This window comes from Lactuca sativa, chromosome 8 (assembly GCF_002870075.4).
Source record: "Lactuca sativa cultivar Salinas chromosome 8, Lsat_Salinas_v11, whole genome shotgun sequence".
NCBI lineage: Eukaryota > Viridiplantae > Streptophyta > Magnoliopsida > Asterales > Asteraceae > Lactuca > Lactuca sativa.
Window position 1 is genome coordinate 164,232,479 of NC_056630.2, and position 18,254 is coordinate 164,250,732.

Consider the following 18,254-nt stretch of genomic DNA (forward strand, 5'->3'; position numbering starts at 1 on the left):
GATTCTCGTTGATTTCAATTTCGTCAAGGGGAATGACAAGAGTTTCATCGGATAGGCACTTCTTTAGATTGGAGACATGGAACACGGGGTGTACGCTGCTGAGCTCAGTGGGTAGTTGCAGTCTGTACGCCACTGGGCCAATTCGGGCAAGAATCTCGAAAGGTCCAATGTATCGTGGATTCAATTTTCCTTGCTTTCCAAAACGAATAACTCCTTTCCAGGGAGAAACTTTTAACAGCACTCGATCCCCGACCTGAAACTCCAAGGGCTTTCGCCGTTTATCAGCGTAGCTCTTCTGTCGGTCGCGTGATGCTTGTAGTCGAGCTCTGATTTGAACTATCTTTTCTGTGGTTTCACGTATGATCTCCGGTCCCGTTAACGTCTTGTCTAATGCTAGTTCCCTTGCTAGCTAAGTGTCGCCTGCCTCAGCCCAACACAATGGTGATCTACACTTACGTCCGTACAACGCCTCGAAAGGAGCAACTTTAATGCTCGAGTGGTAACTGTTGTTGTATGAGAATTCGACTAAGGGTAAGTTGGTATCCCAAGACTTCCCAAATTCTATCACACATGCACGAAGCATATCTTCAAGCGTTTGAATGGTTCGTTCGCTTTGACCATCCGTTTGTGGGTGATAAGCGGTGCTCATGTCGAGAAGGGTTCCCAGTGCTTTCTAAAGTGATTGCCAAAAACGTGAAGTGAATCTACTATCTCTATCTGAGATGATAGACACTGGCACTCCGTGAAGTCTCACGATTTCTCGAACGTATATTATTGTCAATCTCTCCATCTTGTAGGATTTTTTATTGGCAGGAAATTAGCGGATTTCGTCAGTCTGTCGACTATTACCCATATAGTGTCCAATCCATCTGACGACTTGGGTAGCTTGGTCACAAAATCCATAGTAATCATTTCCCATTTCCACTCGGGAATTACTGGTTGCTGTAATAACCCCGAGTGCTTCTGGTATTTTTAAAATCAAAATGAAGTCAATTCTGATGGTTTTATACCTAATATTACATACATGACAGCCACAAATTCATTTTTCCTCTCTCTCTCTCTCTCTCTCTCTCTCTATATATATATATATATATATATATATATATATATATATATATATATATATATATATATATATATAAGCTTTTGATTCAGTTAGTATTGGTAAGTAGTTGACATTGTGGAATTGAAGACGTAGCTTGGAATCTCCCTCGCTTACATTTTCACAATTTTTTTTTGATTTTTTATAATAATAAAGGAGCTGACATGTTAAATAGTTTAGAAAAAACAAAAGTGTAAAAATTAGGGATGAGCATATGGATCGAGGAACCGGCCGGAACCGGTCCCAAAACCGGAACCAAAACCCGATGGAACCGGTCGGGCCGAGACCGATACTATAATTTTGTCAATTTTTGGAACATGGACCTGGTAAGAACCGGTCCAGGAACCGGACCAGATAACTCACTCAAATTTTGAAAGTTGCATAACTCACTCAATTTAACTTTTTTTGACCTGAATATGTTTCCTACATGGAGATTAGGATTTTTAGTTAAGTTTAGACTATAAAAACGCTTGATTTGGTTAAAAATTGAATGAGTTACAAGCCCCGCAAGAAAGCGTGTCAAATCAAAAAAAAAATTATATTTCAGCAATTAAATGTAATCTGACTTTGTTGTTCAAATGTGCATAACTCACTCAATTTAACTTGTTTTGACATGAATCTTTTTCCTACATGTAGATTAGGATTTTTAGTTAAGTTTAGACTATAAAAACATTTGATTTGGTTAACAATTGAATGAGTTACAAGCCCCGCAAGGAAGCGTGTCAAATCAGAATTTTTTTTATGTTTCAGCAATTAAATGTAATTTGACTTTCTTGTTCAAATGTGCATAACTCACTCAATTTAAATTTTTTTGACCTTAATACTTTTCATACATGTAGATTAGGATTTTTAGTTAAGTTTAGACTATAAAAAAGCTTGATTTGGTTAAAAATTGAATGAGTTACAAGCCCCGCAAGAAAGGGTGTCAAATCAGAATTTTTTTATGTTTCAGCAATTAAACGTAATCTGACTTTGTTGTTCAAATGTGCATAACTCACTCAATTTAACTTGTTTGACCTGAATCTTTTTCCTACATGTAGATTAGGATTTGTAGTTATGTTTAGACTATAAAAATGCTTGATTTGGTTAAAAATTGAATGAGTTACAAGCCCCGCAAGGAAGCATGTCAAATCTAAAAAAATTATGTTACAGCAATTAAACGTAATCTGACATTGTTGTTCAAATGTGCATAACTCTAAGTTTTTTTTGACCTGAATGTTTTTCCTACACTTATTTTAAGTTTTGTAGTTAAGTTTAGACTATAAAAACGCTTGATTTGGTTAAAAATTGAATGAGTTACAAGCCCCGCAAGGAAGCGTGTCAAATCAGACAGGTTCTAAAATCGAAAACCCAACAAAAACCGGACCTGGAACCGGTAGAATCGTCAGGCCGATTCCGTTCTTTATTTTGGCCGAAGCCGGTTCCCGGGTCGGGCTGGTTCCGGCCGATTCGGTCCGTTTGCTCATGCCTAGTAAAAATTAACCATTTTTTTTACTTTTCTATTAAAAAAATTAAGACTTTTTTGTAAATTTTTCTAAAATAATGAGAATATAGTATATATATTTCCTTTATTAATAAATATTGAAATTCTCCCTTTAGATATTACTTTTAGACAAAATTACAAAAATGGTCTCTATGGTTTACTAAAAGTCACAAAGTCAATCCATATTAATTCTTTTTGATGCAAATGGTCTTCGTGGTTTGCAAAACTTGCACTCATAACCCTTTTTACTAACACCGTTAGTATTCAGCCGTTAGGGACTGAATCTGTAAGGGCGTTTTCGTCTTTTCAGGTATAAAAGAACTAAATTCGTGACATTTAATAAACAACATGGATCATTTCTTTGAAAAACAACAATTTAATTGTTAGGGGGAGGCTCGAACTCGTGACCTCCACCTTTCGATATACACCAGCGACTTATCCACTTAAGCTAAAGGACCACTTGATTTTTGCCTTCTAAAACTCGTATATATAATAATAAAATCAATAAAACATAAACAATAAATAATTAAAAAACATTTTTTTTACATATATTTTTTTTAATAAAACAAAATGTATTTTAGCTTATTATAAAAAAAAAGTTTTCACAAACAATTTATATTTATTTTTATGTATTTATTTTATATAAAATGTTTTTTTGTGTCTTTAAAAAATACGTTTTCATATAATATGTTATTAAATTTTAATGAAAGGAAAAATCGGTTGAATAGGTTTTTGCTTTGGCCCAATTGGTTTTCTAAAAACCGCTTTTCGGTTAAAAGAAAACTTAAGAACAATTTTGTTATATGTATTTAAACAATTAATATATTTTTTTATGTCACAAGTTGTGAGATCCCCATTTTCACGGCCAGAAAAGACCGATTTGTTTATGCTTTATTTTGAAAACCAGAGTATCTTTTAAAGAAATATGTTGTGGAAATTGTTCTCAGAAAACATGATAAATATGTTATCAAAATATTTATGAAGAAATGTATTTTTATTCATTTTAAAACATTGGGATGTCATCGTCAATACACAAACATAAGCATAAACAGACCTTACATTCATTTACACTAGTGATTTACATCTTCTCTAATCTCTCGGTATAATTTGACTTCGTATCGAAACCTGTGATACAAATAAACTGAGTGAGTCAGGTTGGGAAACATGGTGAGTACATAGGGTTTTCAGCCCACAATAATATTTTTTTTATGTTTAATCATCAAACAATCAACCAAAATAGTCATCCCCATTATCTTCTTTATTCTTAAGGATCTATCCTAAGAATCAACTATCCTTCAATCATTCATTCCTAAGATTTATCCTAGGGAATACACACAAAGTTCATTGCTACTAATGTCATCTATTAGGTACAACTGCCAATATTATCCTTTAGGCGTAACTGACAGGATTATGTTGTTCTCAACTAGGTGTAGCTGCTAATATCATATATTAGGCGTAGCTACCATGATTATGGTGTTCTCTATTAGGCGCAGCTGCCGATATTATCCTATAGGCACAACTGCAAGGATGAAAGAGTACATCGCATTTTAAAATCATCTACAGGTTGTGGCGCTGCTGCCAATATTCATCTATATCATCTTTCATCCCTCATCACTTATTTACCCATGTTCTACCCAACATATTCGTAGATAAAAAAAAATACAGTTCAGTTCTGAAATAAAGTCCAAATCTTTCATCCAGGATAGATCTGAAGATATAAAATACATATACAACTTAGATCTTAAAAACAAAGTTTAAATCTTTCATCCAGCCTAGATCACAAAGTATAAAATACATATATAGTTTAGATATGAAAAGTTTAGATCTGAGATGAGAAAGTATAGATCTAAAGGAAAAAGTTTTAGATCTAAAAGAAAGGTTTATATCTGAAAGATAAAGTTCAGATCTGAAAAGAAAGAAGTATAGATCTTTCATCCAGCATACATCTCAGGTAAACATATAACATATATATACACAAAACACGTAATTTATACAAAATATTTCATATCTATGTGTAAGATTAAAATGACTATACACTCACTTGATAAGGTGGTGATTCCAACTTGGACAGCGCTTCGCTTCGACGAAACCGAGAGGTTTGCTTGAAAATCGGGCTTTGCGCGGCAGAGTTCCGAACCAAAAAACTCTTTTTCTCGGAGCCTTTTGGTGCTCCGGGGATTTCTTCAAGTGCTAGGGAAGTTTCCTAGGTTTTTGGGGGTGTTTTGGGAGGTTTAGAGAGTGAGTACAGAGAAGAAGAAGTGAATTTTGGTATGAAAAGTGAAGGAACTCTCGAGGGGTTTTTATAGGCTGAAAAAGTGTTGAACTCATCGAGTTTCTGGACCAACTCGTTGAGTTTCTGACCCCCAACTCGTTGAGTTGCTGATCCAACTCGTCGAGTTGGTGCCGGTTGTCACAATTATGGTGGATGTAAGTAATGGCCTATATTATGCCACGTCACCTCTTTTGCAGCAACATCCTGCCGACTTCTAAACCTCGTAACTTTCGCATACGAGCTCCATTTTCAACATTCTTTATATCCACGCGTAGGTGGGAACATGCTCTACAACTTTCGTTTAGACTCCATCGGCTAATTCTCGACCAATTTTAAATTTAACAGTATGAGAAGATTTCACTGCTAAACGACCGTGTAGAATTCATAACTTCTACATACGGACTCCGTTTTCGATTGTCTTTTTATCATTGAAATCCTATTAATGAGATCTTCAATTCTCATTTAGGTTGTGTCGGCTAAAAATCGCTCGATCTAAAATTCGAACTCCGGGCTACACACTGTTGTGTCGAAACTTGGAAAAATCATAACTTCCTCATATGAAGTCAGATTTTGACGTTCTTTTTATGCACGCTCTCATTTTAACATATGTTACGACTTTTGTTTATATTTATAAGGCTAAAAAGAACTTTATCGTACACTTTTTATGTCACACAACATCGTGCCGGTTTTGTTGCGAAACTTCGACATATCATAACTTCTTCATTATAACTCGAATTTCAGCATTCTTTATATTTACGGAACCTTTGAGACATATATTACAACTTAGTTAAGATTATTTATTCTAAATAATCTTCTATCAAAAAGTCATTTTCGACGTTTATTGTGTCTCAATTGACTAGCCCGGATCTGCGGGCGTTACACAAATAGTGTTAATTATTGTTATTTTTAAATATATATATATATATATATATATATATATATATATATATATATATATATATATATATATATATATATATATATCTATATATCTTTATTTTTTTTCATCGTCATTTTAACCATATGATTTATAACTAACGATTAAGTTAAAATACGTATTTTAAATAAAACATATAACCGAATAGGTTTTATATGTTTTTTTTTTAAATACATAAACATGAAAAACGATTTTTACAAAAAGTATTTTTTTTTTAAATACATAAAACAACATATTTTATGTAAAATAACTACATAAAAATACATATAAAGTTTTTATAAAAACTTTTGTTTATAATACGGAAAATACGTTTTTTTATTTAAAAAAATTTATGTAAAAAAATATTTTTTATAATTTATTTATTGTTTATGTTTTATTGATTTTATTCAAGTGTTTAAGTTGTTGGGTATTATTGAATGGCGGAGGACATGAGTTTGAGCCTCCCCTTAATTATTTGTTTCAAAGAAATTTCAAAAATGTCCCTATGGTTTATTAAATGTTATAAATTCAGTCTTTTTATTTTTAAAAAGACGAAAGTATCCTTACAGATTCGGTCTTTAACGGCTGAATACTAACGGAGTTAATAAAAATGATCATCAGTGCAAGTTTTGCAAACCACAAGAACTATTTGTATAAAAAAAAATTAATAAAGACTAATTTTGTGACTTTTTGACAAACAACAGAGTCCATTTCTGTAATTTTTTCTTACTTTTATTAAGTTATTTAATTTTTTTAATACTAAAACGCCAACATGAGCATTGAGCAACAGTCCCGCGGTAGGTCAACTCGAAAAAATATTGGTAAATTGTCCAATAGCCCTACTAGTCTACCAGCCTACTACTACAGTCTACAACGAAATGTTGTTGACCACTGTAGGACTTGGTTTGTTAAATGATAAATATATATATATATATATATATATATATATATATATATATATATATATATATATATATATATATATATATATATATATATAATTTAGTATTGTTTAAAAGAAAAATATGTTCTGAAAATGTTGGATCGTTTTCTGGGGCAAAAGAAAGTACAAAACTATTTTCATTCCACCATCAAACAACTAACAAGCTTTAGTTGCATCCATTAGTATCAGAGTATGAATTCGTATAATGCATTAACACTTAAAAAATACGAAATTAATTTCTATTCAATTTTCTGAATTGCATATCACCTAATTAACAGCATCAATATTCTTTAAAACACCATGCAAAACCCTAGTTTCTAACTAGCTAGCTAACGTGAGAGAAAGTGTGACATTGATATCATCATGGTCTTTCTGAGGATGCATCTTCGATCTTGATTCCATATAAGTATCCATCTTCTCATCACAAGTGCAATAACCACCATCATCATCATGCAACACATTCTTGATCAAACACCATAAATATGAAATTAATTAATTAATCTCAAGTTAATTAATAACATATAATAAGAAACGAGATCCAAGAAATTAAAAGAATAAATTAATAAAGATTAGCACACACCTTCTTATAAATCGTCCCATCTTCTTCAACATGCCAACCAGCTTCTTCACAAACTGCTTTCAGTAAATCAATGGTGTCAGCGTTCTTTGAGAGTTGATAGTTTCCAAAAGTCCGAAGCCCAGAAAAGATTTTCCGAGCAACATTTCGCCGGTTTCTCTCCCGTTCACGGTTCTTCAGCCTCTCCCTGTCGGAGGGAAACCGGTATCTGGTGATGACACGGCCGTCTTTGGTGGTCCGCTGAACCACCCATGGTCCTTTTCCCGACTTGATGCACCCTTTCACCACCCTTTTCTCCGCCGTCTTCTGATGATCTCCACCCATTGTTGGCATCTTCTATCGGCTGTTTTCGTATTTATAGTAACTAGAAGAACAACATGAGACAAAAAGAACATCTGAAAAGGTAGAAGAGAACACTGAAGATGCATGATTTTATTCCTTGTAGTACAAGATATTATTCCATTATCCTTAGCATGTGTTTGATTAGCCATGAATTGGGTAATAATGCTTTAGTTGCATGTACTTTGTGGAGTGAGTGTTGTACTTTGGTTTGAGCTTCATTATTTTGCATTTGGAAAAAGATGAAACCCTGATAATGTTCTCTTTTGGCAGCCTTTTTGGTCGTAACTATATTAATTTTGTTTTTTAATGTAAAAACAACATTAGCTTTCTGTTTGTTTTAAAGCCAAACATACCTTATAACCATTGTATAAGTTAATTGTGTTAGTGGTAGTTATACTTAATTTTTCTTCAATTTAAAGGATGGTTTATCAACAATATTCATTTGCTAATTTAAGGACAATCGACTTAAATAATCAAATTACTTGTAATGTCTTGTTATATCCAACATGAAATTTGAACATTTAAAGTAAAAAACAATAGCCTAGCTCAAATAACTAATTTCAAGATTTAAATTTATGGAAAATTACACAAAAGCCTTTATACTTTACCTTACTTTTAGCTTTCACTACCCCCCTTTCCAACGTTGACCACATGTTACATGAAATACACCCTTTTTGAAGGTTGCTATGATGTTGATGTAGGTTTGAGTATGTTAAATTGCTTGTGTTATGTGCATAACATAGCTGTAAAGGGCATTAAAGGGCTATCTCACTCCATAAAGAACACCTTACTATTGATGGTCAATAGGATCTAGTAATAAATAATGCTTATTCAAATGATATTTTAGAAAATATAGCTAGAAATTGAAACACTCATGAAAATATAGTTACACACTCGCAAGATACATTTACACCCACATGAATATTATCAAACACTTGCGATAAAAACACCCATGAATATTTAATGAATATTATCAAACATTACAAACTTGTTGCTTTACACTTACAAACGTGTTCATGATTCACGTTGATGACTAATGAGTGTCATCTTAACACTACTTTAGTTTTAGTAATGGAAATGGTAACGTATTCTAAAGCTACAACAATTTTACTATGTTATACAAAAGGCTAAAACCTACACACAAATAAATTCTTGAAACATTTATAATTGTTAAACGTATTAAAATCAAGGATTGTTGATTACTCATTTGCAATGTGAGTATGTTGTCAACCGATGCTCTACATGTGTAAAAAAATAGGTTTATCTCTGTGTGAAAGAGTAAAAATACATAGAAAATGAAAGTTGTAACCGAATATAAAGATCCAATATTAATGAATATCAATAAAAATAAGACAAAACTTCAAAAATGGTTCATGTGGTTTTCAAAAATATCAAGTTTAATCCCTAAGTTCGAAAAACCTTACAGATTGTCCATGTGGTTTCAAAACTTTTAACAAATGGTCATTTTCGCTAACTCCGTTAGCTTTTGGCCGTTAAGTGAAGGACAATTCTGTCATTTCACTTCCACATGGACCATTTTTGAAGTTTTACCTTATTTAATATATATATATATATATATATATATATATATATATATATATATATATATATATATATATATATATATATATATATATATATAATTATTTAATATTAAATGGTCTCACCTCTCCCCCCCCCCTCTCTCTCTCTCACACACACACACACACACTTTCATTTCCTGATGAAACTCCAACATGAAACCTTCGACATAAATTACCCAAAATCCCACATTTCATGTACAAGAGCTCTGATGGGTGTCTGTAACCCTTAAGTCCGACGACAAAGGCAACGACTTCGGTGTTTGGGAGGGTTTTGTGGTAATTTTGAATCAGTCAAGATTCAACTACCGTCAATCTCTCAAGATTCAAACCTGGTAAACCCTAATGCAATATCAAATCAAATTCGAATATGAAATCGATTTTAATGGTGAAATCGAACCATGAATGTCTTTTGTTTATCTCAGATGGCTCGATTAATAGGTGTGTGTATGTGTGCGTTTTCGATTGTAGCTTTCAAGGATGATCTTCTTCTCATTCGTTTCAAAAATCTTGTGAGTTTGTGTTTTAGAGACTTTCAAATTCGTCCATTTTAGAAGAATTCAACCACCTGAGTAATGTCATGCTCTCTTTGTTATGTGTTCTTGTTCTTCATTCCTTTTGATCTTTGTTTAAATCAAGAAGTGTCTTTTGATTTTTCTCTGACTAGAATGATTCTAGAACTACATTTGGCCAGGTTCGGTGGGGTTGTGTAAGTCTAATGATACACCGATCCTTGTAGCATCTTTTTCGATGAAGTTGATGTGATAAAAGGAAATGTGTGTGTATGTGTGTTTGAAGGAGACAAAGAAGAGAAGGATGAGAAATGCTTGTGGACTCTTGAATGAGATTGAAGGGATTGAGAGATCTGCTTGTTTTGTAAACGAATTGTGTGATTCATTATAGTTTCCATTGGCAGAAGAACCGAAACCAGATGTGAGAAGGAGGGTGGAAGAATTAGAGATGGTGTATGGAGCAATTAAGAAAGGTCTCGATCCAATTCTGACTTTTTCAGTCAAACATTGTTCACTCATCCATACGAGAGAGAGAGAGGGTGGGGCCCTTTAATATATATTATATTTTTTTTCTTTTTTTTTTAAAATAAGATAAAACTTCATAAATGGTCCCTCTTTTGTGAAATGACAGAATTGTCCTTCACTTAACGGCCAAAAGCTAACGGAGTTAGCGAAAAGGACCATTTGTTAAAAGTTTTGAAACCATAGGGACCATCTGTGAGGTTTTTTGAACTTAAGGATTAAACTTGATATTTTTGAAAACCACATGACCATTTTTGAAGTTTTGTCTAAAAATAATAATAATAAATAAATAAATAAATAAAACGCTTACGTAGCAAAAAGAAATACATAGTTGAGTGGCTTCTTAGTTAACATAGAAATTGAGCGGAGATATTTCAATGGAAGAAGTCCTTTACATTGTAGCCGTTAAAATTAGTTGATAACAAAATCTGTATCTGGTTTCCGGTTGCTCTTCCCCTTCTAAGATTCTGCAAATTATGAGCAGCATCTGTCTCTTTCACCACAATCATCTTCTTATTCGCTCACGAAATTTTCAACATGATAATCGCTGTTTCAGAGTTCAATCATTCACACAAATCCCTGATTCTTCAATTCGATTTCGAAACCTACCCAAATCATCATCCAGGCAAAACCCTAGCACTTCATCCCCAGAACGCCCGGTAGAAAAACCCGGATTTAAATCCCAAATTGATTCAAATGATGACGACGAGAACTTGGATGAAGTCGCACCTTCTTCACCTTCCGGTTCGACTTCATCCAACCCATTCGCATCGTTGATTCAAAGTTTTAGGTAATATCTCTTCACATTTGTCTAACTTGCACCATCGATTTTAAATATCCGAGAATTCTAGTTGCAGTTTTAAACGAGTTGATTTGGGGAGTATGAATGTATAAAGGAGAGACACGATTGATTTTTTCTTATCGAAGTGTGTGATTTAGTTGTTTTAATTTGTTTTGGAGTTCAGAGATAAGCTTACGTTTGATGAACTCGGAATGGAGATCATGTCGATTGCATTGCCAGCTGCATTAGCTCTTGCTGCTGATCCAATTACTTCACTCGTTGATACTGCATTTGTTGGTCATTTAGGTAAAAACTAAAAACTCATTCTCATTACAATGCATCTTATTAAGTTTCTTCAATTTCCAATGTTTTCTCCAAAACAATCATACAATTCTCATAGAAGCATCTGATGCATCTGCTCACTCCTTCTTTTAGGCTCTGCTGAATTGGCTGCTGTTGGTGTTTCCATATCAATATCTAACCTGGTAGCAAAATTGTTTAATATTCCCCTACTCAATATCACAACCTCATTTGTTGCTGAAGAACAAGCAGTTTTAGTCAATGGTGATGATGATGATGATGATGATTCCACTTCTGTCAGCCATGGTGGAAGTAAGAAGAAGTTTCTTCCATCTGTTTCAACTTCTTTAGCCTTAGCTGCTGCTTTTGGGATTGGGGAAACCATAGCACTTTTCTTTGGGTCTGGATCACTATTGAACACCATGGGTATACCTGTTGTACGTCTTTTACATCTATTCATACACTTATTCATCATCATATTGTTTAAATCTTTTCATTGTAACTGATAAAGGGTATATCTGGTAATCTTTTATTTCAGGATTCACCAATGAGAATACCAGCACAACAGTTTACTTCCATAAGGGCATTTGGAGCTCCAGCAATTGTATTAGCCTTAGCTGCTCAAGGAACTTTTCGTGGCTTTAAAGATACTAAAACTCCTCTATATGCTATTGGCAAGTATTACATCTTTCCAAAATTACATTTTCATTTACATATTAACATTATTAAATTATCACAGCTGCTGGAAATTTGGTAAATGCCATATTGGATCCAATTTTGATTTTCTTTTCTGGACTTGGAATTAGTGGAGCTGCAATCGCAACGGTAATTTCTGAGTATGTATCCTTTTTTTTCACTTTTTTTTTTTAACTTTTATTATATAAAAATAAAATTCCCATTGTTGAATCTTGAACAGATATCTGATTGCTTTCATCCTACTTTGGAAACTAAATCAAGAAGTCCAACTTGTTACTCCAAATGTAGATGGAGATAAAGTTGCTCGATATTTAAAATCTGGTATTAAGTCAAAATAAAAACTTTTCCATTTTCCATTATTCCATTTTCCATTTTCCATTTTCCATTTTCCATTTTCCATATATATATAAAGAGCTTAATGGATTAAGTGATTTCTTAGGGGGGCTTTTAATGTGGAGGAGTTTTGCTGTTCTTGTGACTATGACTTTATCTACATCAATAGCTGCAAGAGAAGGTTCTATTCCCATGGCTGCTTATCAGATCTGTTTAGAAGTTTGGTTGGCTCTTTCTTTGCTTACTGATGCTTTAGCACTTGCAGGACAGGTAACCTTAAAAAACTAACCTAGTACAAGGTTGTTGTTGTTCTGTTTTGTCCTGTAGTTGTCTGATTATGTTGTTTTGTAGGCGATTCTTGCAAGTAGTTATTCACAAAAGAACTATGGTGAATCACGCAGAGTAATAGACAGAGTTCTTAAGGTTAAGAATATATATTATTCGGTTTTTTGGTTTTTAATAAGTTACAAAAATTATATTGCTAATAAAATAATCCAAATTTTTGTTTTTTGATTAGATTGGATTAATATCTGGAGGTAGTTTAGCTTTTGTGTTGTTCTTAGGGTTTGGACAATTGTCTTCCTTATTTACCACAGACTCACAAGTTCTAAATATTGCAAGATCTGGTACCTTGGTAAGAATTAAGAAACATTTGTTTTCATATTCAAGGACATTTTAGTAATTTTGCTTTCGTTAAAAAAATTATAATGTAGTTTGTAGCTGCATCTCAACCGATGAATGCTATAGCATTTGTTCTTGATGGGCTATACTATGGAGTTTTGGATTTTGGATATGCTTCATATTCCATGGTGTGTTTTCTATTGTTATACAATTATTTAAAACCTCTTTTTTGTATTTTTGAAAAAAAAAAGAAAAAAAGGATTTTTATTTGGGTGTTTGATGTGTAATTTTTGAAGGTGGTGATTGGATTAGGAACTTGTTTGTTCTTTCTTCTTGTTGTTCCTCAATTTGGTCTTCCTGGAGTTTGGACAGGATTGTTTTTATTTATGACATTGCGTGTAGTGGCTGGAATATTGAGGTAATAATAGTTTTGACATTTTATTAATCATTAAAAAATAAAAAGATTCAATTATCTTTAGTTGATATATGTTACTTGTTAGGTTAGGAACAAAGAAAGGACCATGGAAACTTGTTTACTCTCAAACCAATCAAGATCAAGATCAAGTTAACCGATGATGATGATGATGATGATGATGATGATGATGAGTTAGTTATGTTGCCATAAATGGTTATTTGCAACAATCATATGATTATGAAGGAAATAATTGGGGTTTTCAGATACAAAAAAAAAAAAATGTATTTGAAGCGACCTTTCAAGAACACAAGTTGAGAACACGAAGGGGGACCTTTAAAGAACACGAAATATAAAGGATATATGGCCGAATGGATCGATAAACGAAAGTATACATCTAAAAACGATTTTTAGGTAACAATGGATAACAAGAGGGAAGAAAGTATTGTTAACTCAAAATGAAACTCCTTTTTTTACATGTATATATATTGTAGAGTTTTCGTATGTAATAAATGTTGATTATCGTATTTGTTACGTAATTTATTCCAAAAGCATCGTTATATCTAGTTTGATTATTTGCATCATATTCTCTAGATTCACTTTTTTCAATTGTGACATTTTTTCAATAACTAAATCATTGGCTCTAACACAACCAGGTGCTTAAGGTTGCATTTGTTACCTTTGTTGACCTTAGGGAAATGTAATTTTTGTCTTATTGATATCAGTTTAAATCAAATACATTTTAAACCTGATCTGTCATGTCCTGTATAACAAATATGATTCATCAAGTAACCTGTTGGTTCTAACACAAACCATGGTCCTTGACACAATGGGACTAGTCAAGTGTTCTAGAGCCATTTTAACAACTAGAAAGAGAAAGGTGTTCCTATCTTTTGCACAAAGGAGAAATTGAATGCAAATTTCTATCCCACCTTGTTGCGTCTTTTAAGGTGATAGGAATATTGTGATTTTGGTCTTAGGTTAATATCACAAAAGGATAACAAACTATCTAAAGGCAAGTTCAGATTGAAATGTTAACATCATAGATACCAGACATAATATTCAAATTGTTCAAAAAAGACACTAGAGCACTTCAAAAACCATTCATTACCACCGCCACGTCACCAATCTCTTGGACGCAGGAAACAAATAATTTAACTATGGTGTTAATTATATACAAACATATGGGGTCACATAAAGATTAATAATACATCAAATAAATAATACTTATATGTGATCAATATTAGTGTAAATATCACAAAAGACACTAAGTTTACACCAAAATTCTAATTTGAAACTGTGTTTTTTTTTGTCTCAAATTTGACATTGTGTTTTTTTGTCTCAAATTTGACACTGTGTTTTCCAATTTTTTACGATTCTGACCACTTGACTGGTTAACCCGGTTACCTGCTAACGTGACATGATGACATGACAGTTTTGATGAAGTGGCATGCTAACGTGTCAAAATTGAAAATTTTTTCCACGAAAGACACTAAATTTCTACTTTTTTTCGATTTTGCCACTAAATTTAATTTTTTCTTTCAATTTTGACACTTTGTTTTTTGTTTCAAATCGAACATTATTTTTCCAATTTTGTTCAATTTTGATCATTTTCCATTTGAAACCATATAAATATATTTTTTTATTACATTTTAAACCGTATAAATACATTTTATTTCATTTAAAAACCACATTTTTATTTAAATACAAGGTAGTTTTTTTTCATAATGTATAAATATGCATTAGTTATATCATGAGAACCAAACTAACCATAAGTTTCAAATAAGATGTAAAATTTTCACCGGTTACAAGCTTGACATCTAGGTCTTGATCGACTACACGCCTCCAAACATTTAAACTGGTTTTACAGTTGCATATTTAATATAAAATACGGTTTTATAAATAACTAATACATATTTATGCATAAAAATATGGTTTGAATGTAAAAAAAATGTAGTTATACGAAAATATGGTTTTTAAATGAAAAAAATGTATTTATACGATTAAAAATGTATTAAAAAAAATATTTATATGGTTTCAAATGGAAAATTGTCAACATTGAACAAAATTGGAAAAATGATATTCGATTTGGAACAAAAAACAAAGTGTTAAAATTGAAAGAAGAAATTAAACTTAATGTCCAAATCGAAAAAAAAAAAGTAAAAACTTAGTGTCTTTTGTGAAAAAAAAATTCAATTTTGACACGTCATAGGTAATTAGATTGACCGGTCAAATGGTCAGAATTATAAAAAATTAGAAAACACAGTTGAGACAAAAAAAACACACTATCAAATTAGAATTTTTGTGTAAACTTAGTGCCTTTTGTACTATTTACCCTCAATATTATTATTAATTAATCAATATTAATAAATAAAGAAAATGTGTATTTATTATATTATCTAATCAATAATAAATAAATAAAATTATTATTGTTTATAGAAATTTAAATAATAATATTTGACTAATCAATTAATTCTAGTTATTAATTATGAGCTTGGGTTATTGACCAAGTTAAACTAGTATATAAGGAAATTCCATGAGAGTTCAACGTTTTTTAACAAAGTCTATACATCAAAATCATCAAGAAATCGACTAGAATGTATTTTCTTGAAACCCCATATGATTGATTGTTGGTTAGTTTATTAGATTCAATTGGATCTATCTTTTGGGAATTCAACTTCAAAAAACTAATTATTATTTCCGTTTTGTATTTTGATTGCATGATGTATGTGGTAACGGATTTTGTTTATCAACAATGTTTTTTGAACAATTTAAGTAGTTTCTTACTCTTTTATAACTTCAACCTTTCAATTTAAGAAAGCCAAAACATGCTTAAAAAGTTGCAATTTGAAACCAAACCAACAAGAAGAAACAATTTCCTTCCAAAAATACAAAAATAACATCCGATCTCTGACTCTTTTGAGACATTGAATGGATTCAAATTCAATTCAAATCACAAAGAAAAAACTTGTTTAATGGTTTATAAATAAATACAATCCATAATTAACTTATACACATCATGAATCCCAAGTTTTTCTTTTTTCCCCAAAGCAACCAAATCCACAGCTTAAAATTTTACAAAACCAGCTTCTGGTTTCAACTTCACTTCCCATAACCCTAAACAAAAAAAAAAATTAAAAACATTAACAAATAAATGAAACTATGTTGATATTTCTTACATTTATCCTTAAAAAAATATTTTAAAAAGTACAATGAGAGAAACTTCAACTATAACAAAAGAAAGATTATGTAAACATCAATGATTAAAAGCAAATTTGAATCAACAAAGAATTTAGAAACAAAAAACGATAAAGCAATTTTACTACAAAGATTTCAATTTTTCCCCAATTTATGCAACAATGTTTGGTTTATGCAATCACGTTTCAACCAATTAAACAGATAAGTGATAATATTGCATCTTTTGGGCATAAATTGAAACATCTTAACCTATTTTGTATAAAAAAAAGTTTATTGCATCAATTGGGAAAAAAAAGTGAAATGTTATTTGCATCTAATCAGAAATAGATTCCATTTCCAAATGAATAAAGGATTTGTAATTGAAAGTTTTACCTCAACACATAATGATCTTCAAACATCATTCAAATCCTGCAACTTTATATCTCAACTTCATATTATGATTTTCCTGTAAACATTTCAACAAAAGTCATTAATAAAGCATAAAAATTGTTAATTTGAAATGCTTATAGGTTATAATAACAATTGGAGACATAAACTAACCTGTTCAAGAACCCTAGCAGACGATTGTTCGACAAGCTTAGCTAATCCATTCAACTTCTTAAGCATTGAATTATACAGCTCCTCCAATTCGGCAGTATAATTAGATGCCTGTGAACCCATTAGATTTTTCAATCTTTCGATTTTCAATCCCTGGTCACATAATTTTTCAAACTTTTCATTCTCCTTTTTACCCAAATCTTCAACCATAGACTCGCAATTTAATCCCTTCACCTCAAATGGCAGATCGGGAAATGGGGATTTGGGTGTGAAATCACTGTAATGACCCCGGAAAGCTGGACCCAAATTCACCACGTCTAGGGTTTTGGGGTCGAAGGAATCGGTTGATGATTGGAACTGGAAGGCTTTGTATTCGTGAGTGTGGATTAATTGGTCCTGGAACGGCGTCGTTAGGAGGAAGAAGATGCAAGGGGGAAAAGCATGAGATTTGGGGGAGTTTTGGACTTGGGAAGACAACTGGGTATTGGATGCCAGCGCAGAGGTGACGGAGCTTTCTCTCATGGATGGCCGAAGGTGGGTTTTACGGCGGCCAGAAAACCATCCGATGAGGCGATCGTCGGAGGATGAGGAAGTGGAGAGAAGGTTGTTGAGCGTTGGTGTGTCGAGGTGGCCGGATGGGGAGTAGAATGTGGATGTAGAGGTGAAGGAGTAGAATGAGGTGACGGTGGCGATGAGAGTTGATTGATCGGAGGTGGTGGCAGAGGCGGAAGCGGAAGAATCGTCGGAGAGAGTTAAAGGGGTTATGTGAGTTACACGGCCAAAGAGTAGACCATCGACATCGCCGACGGAGGAGGAAACACGCTGGATCAAGGAAGCAAGGGTTGTGCCGGAGATTTGAATCTTCTGTACGGAGATGTCGTCCATGGCGGAAGGTTTTGACTATGTGGGTGTCTGCGAAAGGGAGGTAGACATGGAATATCAAGGTTAGTTTTTCCAAGATTGACATGTTTTACCCATAAGGTATCAAATTTATGCAAGTATAATCCTCTCGTTTTTTAAATATATACTTTCAGTCCTCATTTAATTTCTTGTTCGTAATTCATTAATATGGCTATTTATCGGTTGGTTTTATACAGAAAAATTTTATTATTTTGAGAATTTTTTTG

At 32.5% G+C, this 18,254-nt stretch overlaps 3 protein-coding genes across 4 annotated transcripts; 1 reads left to right on the forward strand and 2 right to left on the reverse strand.

Annotated features, from left to right (window-relative positions):
- Positions 1 to 6,863: 6,863 nt before the first annotated feature.
- LOC111878200 (uncharacterized) lies at positions 6,864 to 7,617 on the reverse strand. Its single transcript, XM_023874705.3, has 2 exons — positions 7,297 to 7,617; positions 6,864 to 7,178 (listed from the first exon to the last, which is right to left on the reverse strand). Exons 1-2 carry the CDS (start codon positions 7,615 to 7,617, stop codon positions 7,038 to 7,040), a joined length of 462 nt encoding a protein of 153 aa, XP_023730473.1. The 3' UTR covers positions 6,864 to 7,037.
- Positions 7,618 to 10,584: 2,967 nt separating this feature from the next.
- LOC111878205 (protein DETOXIFICATION 44, chloroplastic) lies at positions 10,585 to 13,958 on the forward strand. Of its 2 annotated transcripts, none has more exons than XM_023874710.2 (12): positions 10,585 to 11,039; positions 11,215 to 11,336; positions 11,466 to 11,767; positions 11,869 to 12,004; positions 12,070 to 12,166; positions 12,247 to 12,347; positions 12,466 to 12,629; positions 12,711 to 12,782; positions 12,877 to 12,993; positions 13,073 to 13,168; positions 13,277 to 13,398; positions 13,486 to 13,958. In XM_023874710.2, the coding sequence occupies exons 1-12, from the start codon at positions 10,726 to 10,728 to the stop codon at positions 13,547 to 13,549; spliced, it is 1,707 nt and encodes a 568-aa protein (XP_023730478.1). In that variant the 5' UTR covers positions 10,585 to 10,725; the 3' UTR covers positions 13,550 to 13,958. The 2 variants fall into 2 exon arrangements, with proteins under 2 accessions (XP_023730478.1, XP_023730477.1); XM_023874709.2 differs by having other exon boundaries at positions 10,586 to 11,039; positions 13,481 to 13,958.
- Positions 13,959 to 16,238: 2,280 nt separating this feature from the next.
- Positions 16,239 to 18,052, reverse strand: LOC111878206 (uncharacterized). The gene is made up of 3 exons (XM_023874711.3): positions 17,131 to 18,052; positions 16,963 to 17,035; positions 16,239 to 16,509 (listed from the first exon to the last, which is right to left on the reverse strand). Exons 1-2 carry the CDS (start codon positions 18,010 to 18,012, stop codon positions 16,988 to 16,990), a joined length of 930 nt encoding a protein of 309 aa, XP_023730479.1. The 5' UTR covers positions 18,013 to 18,052; the 3' UTR covers positions 16,239 to 16,509; positions 16,963 to 16,987.
- Between the last annotated feature and the right edge of the window lie 202 nt (positions 18,053 to 18,254).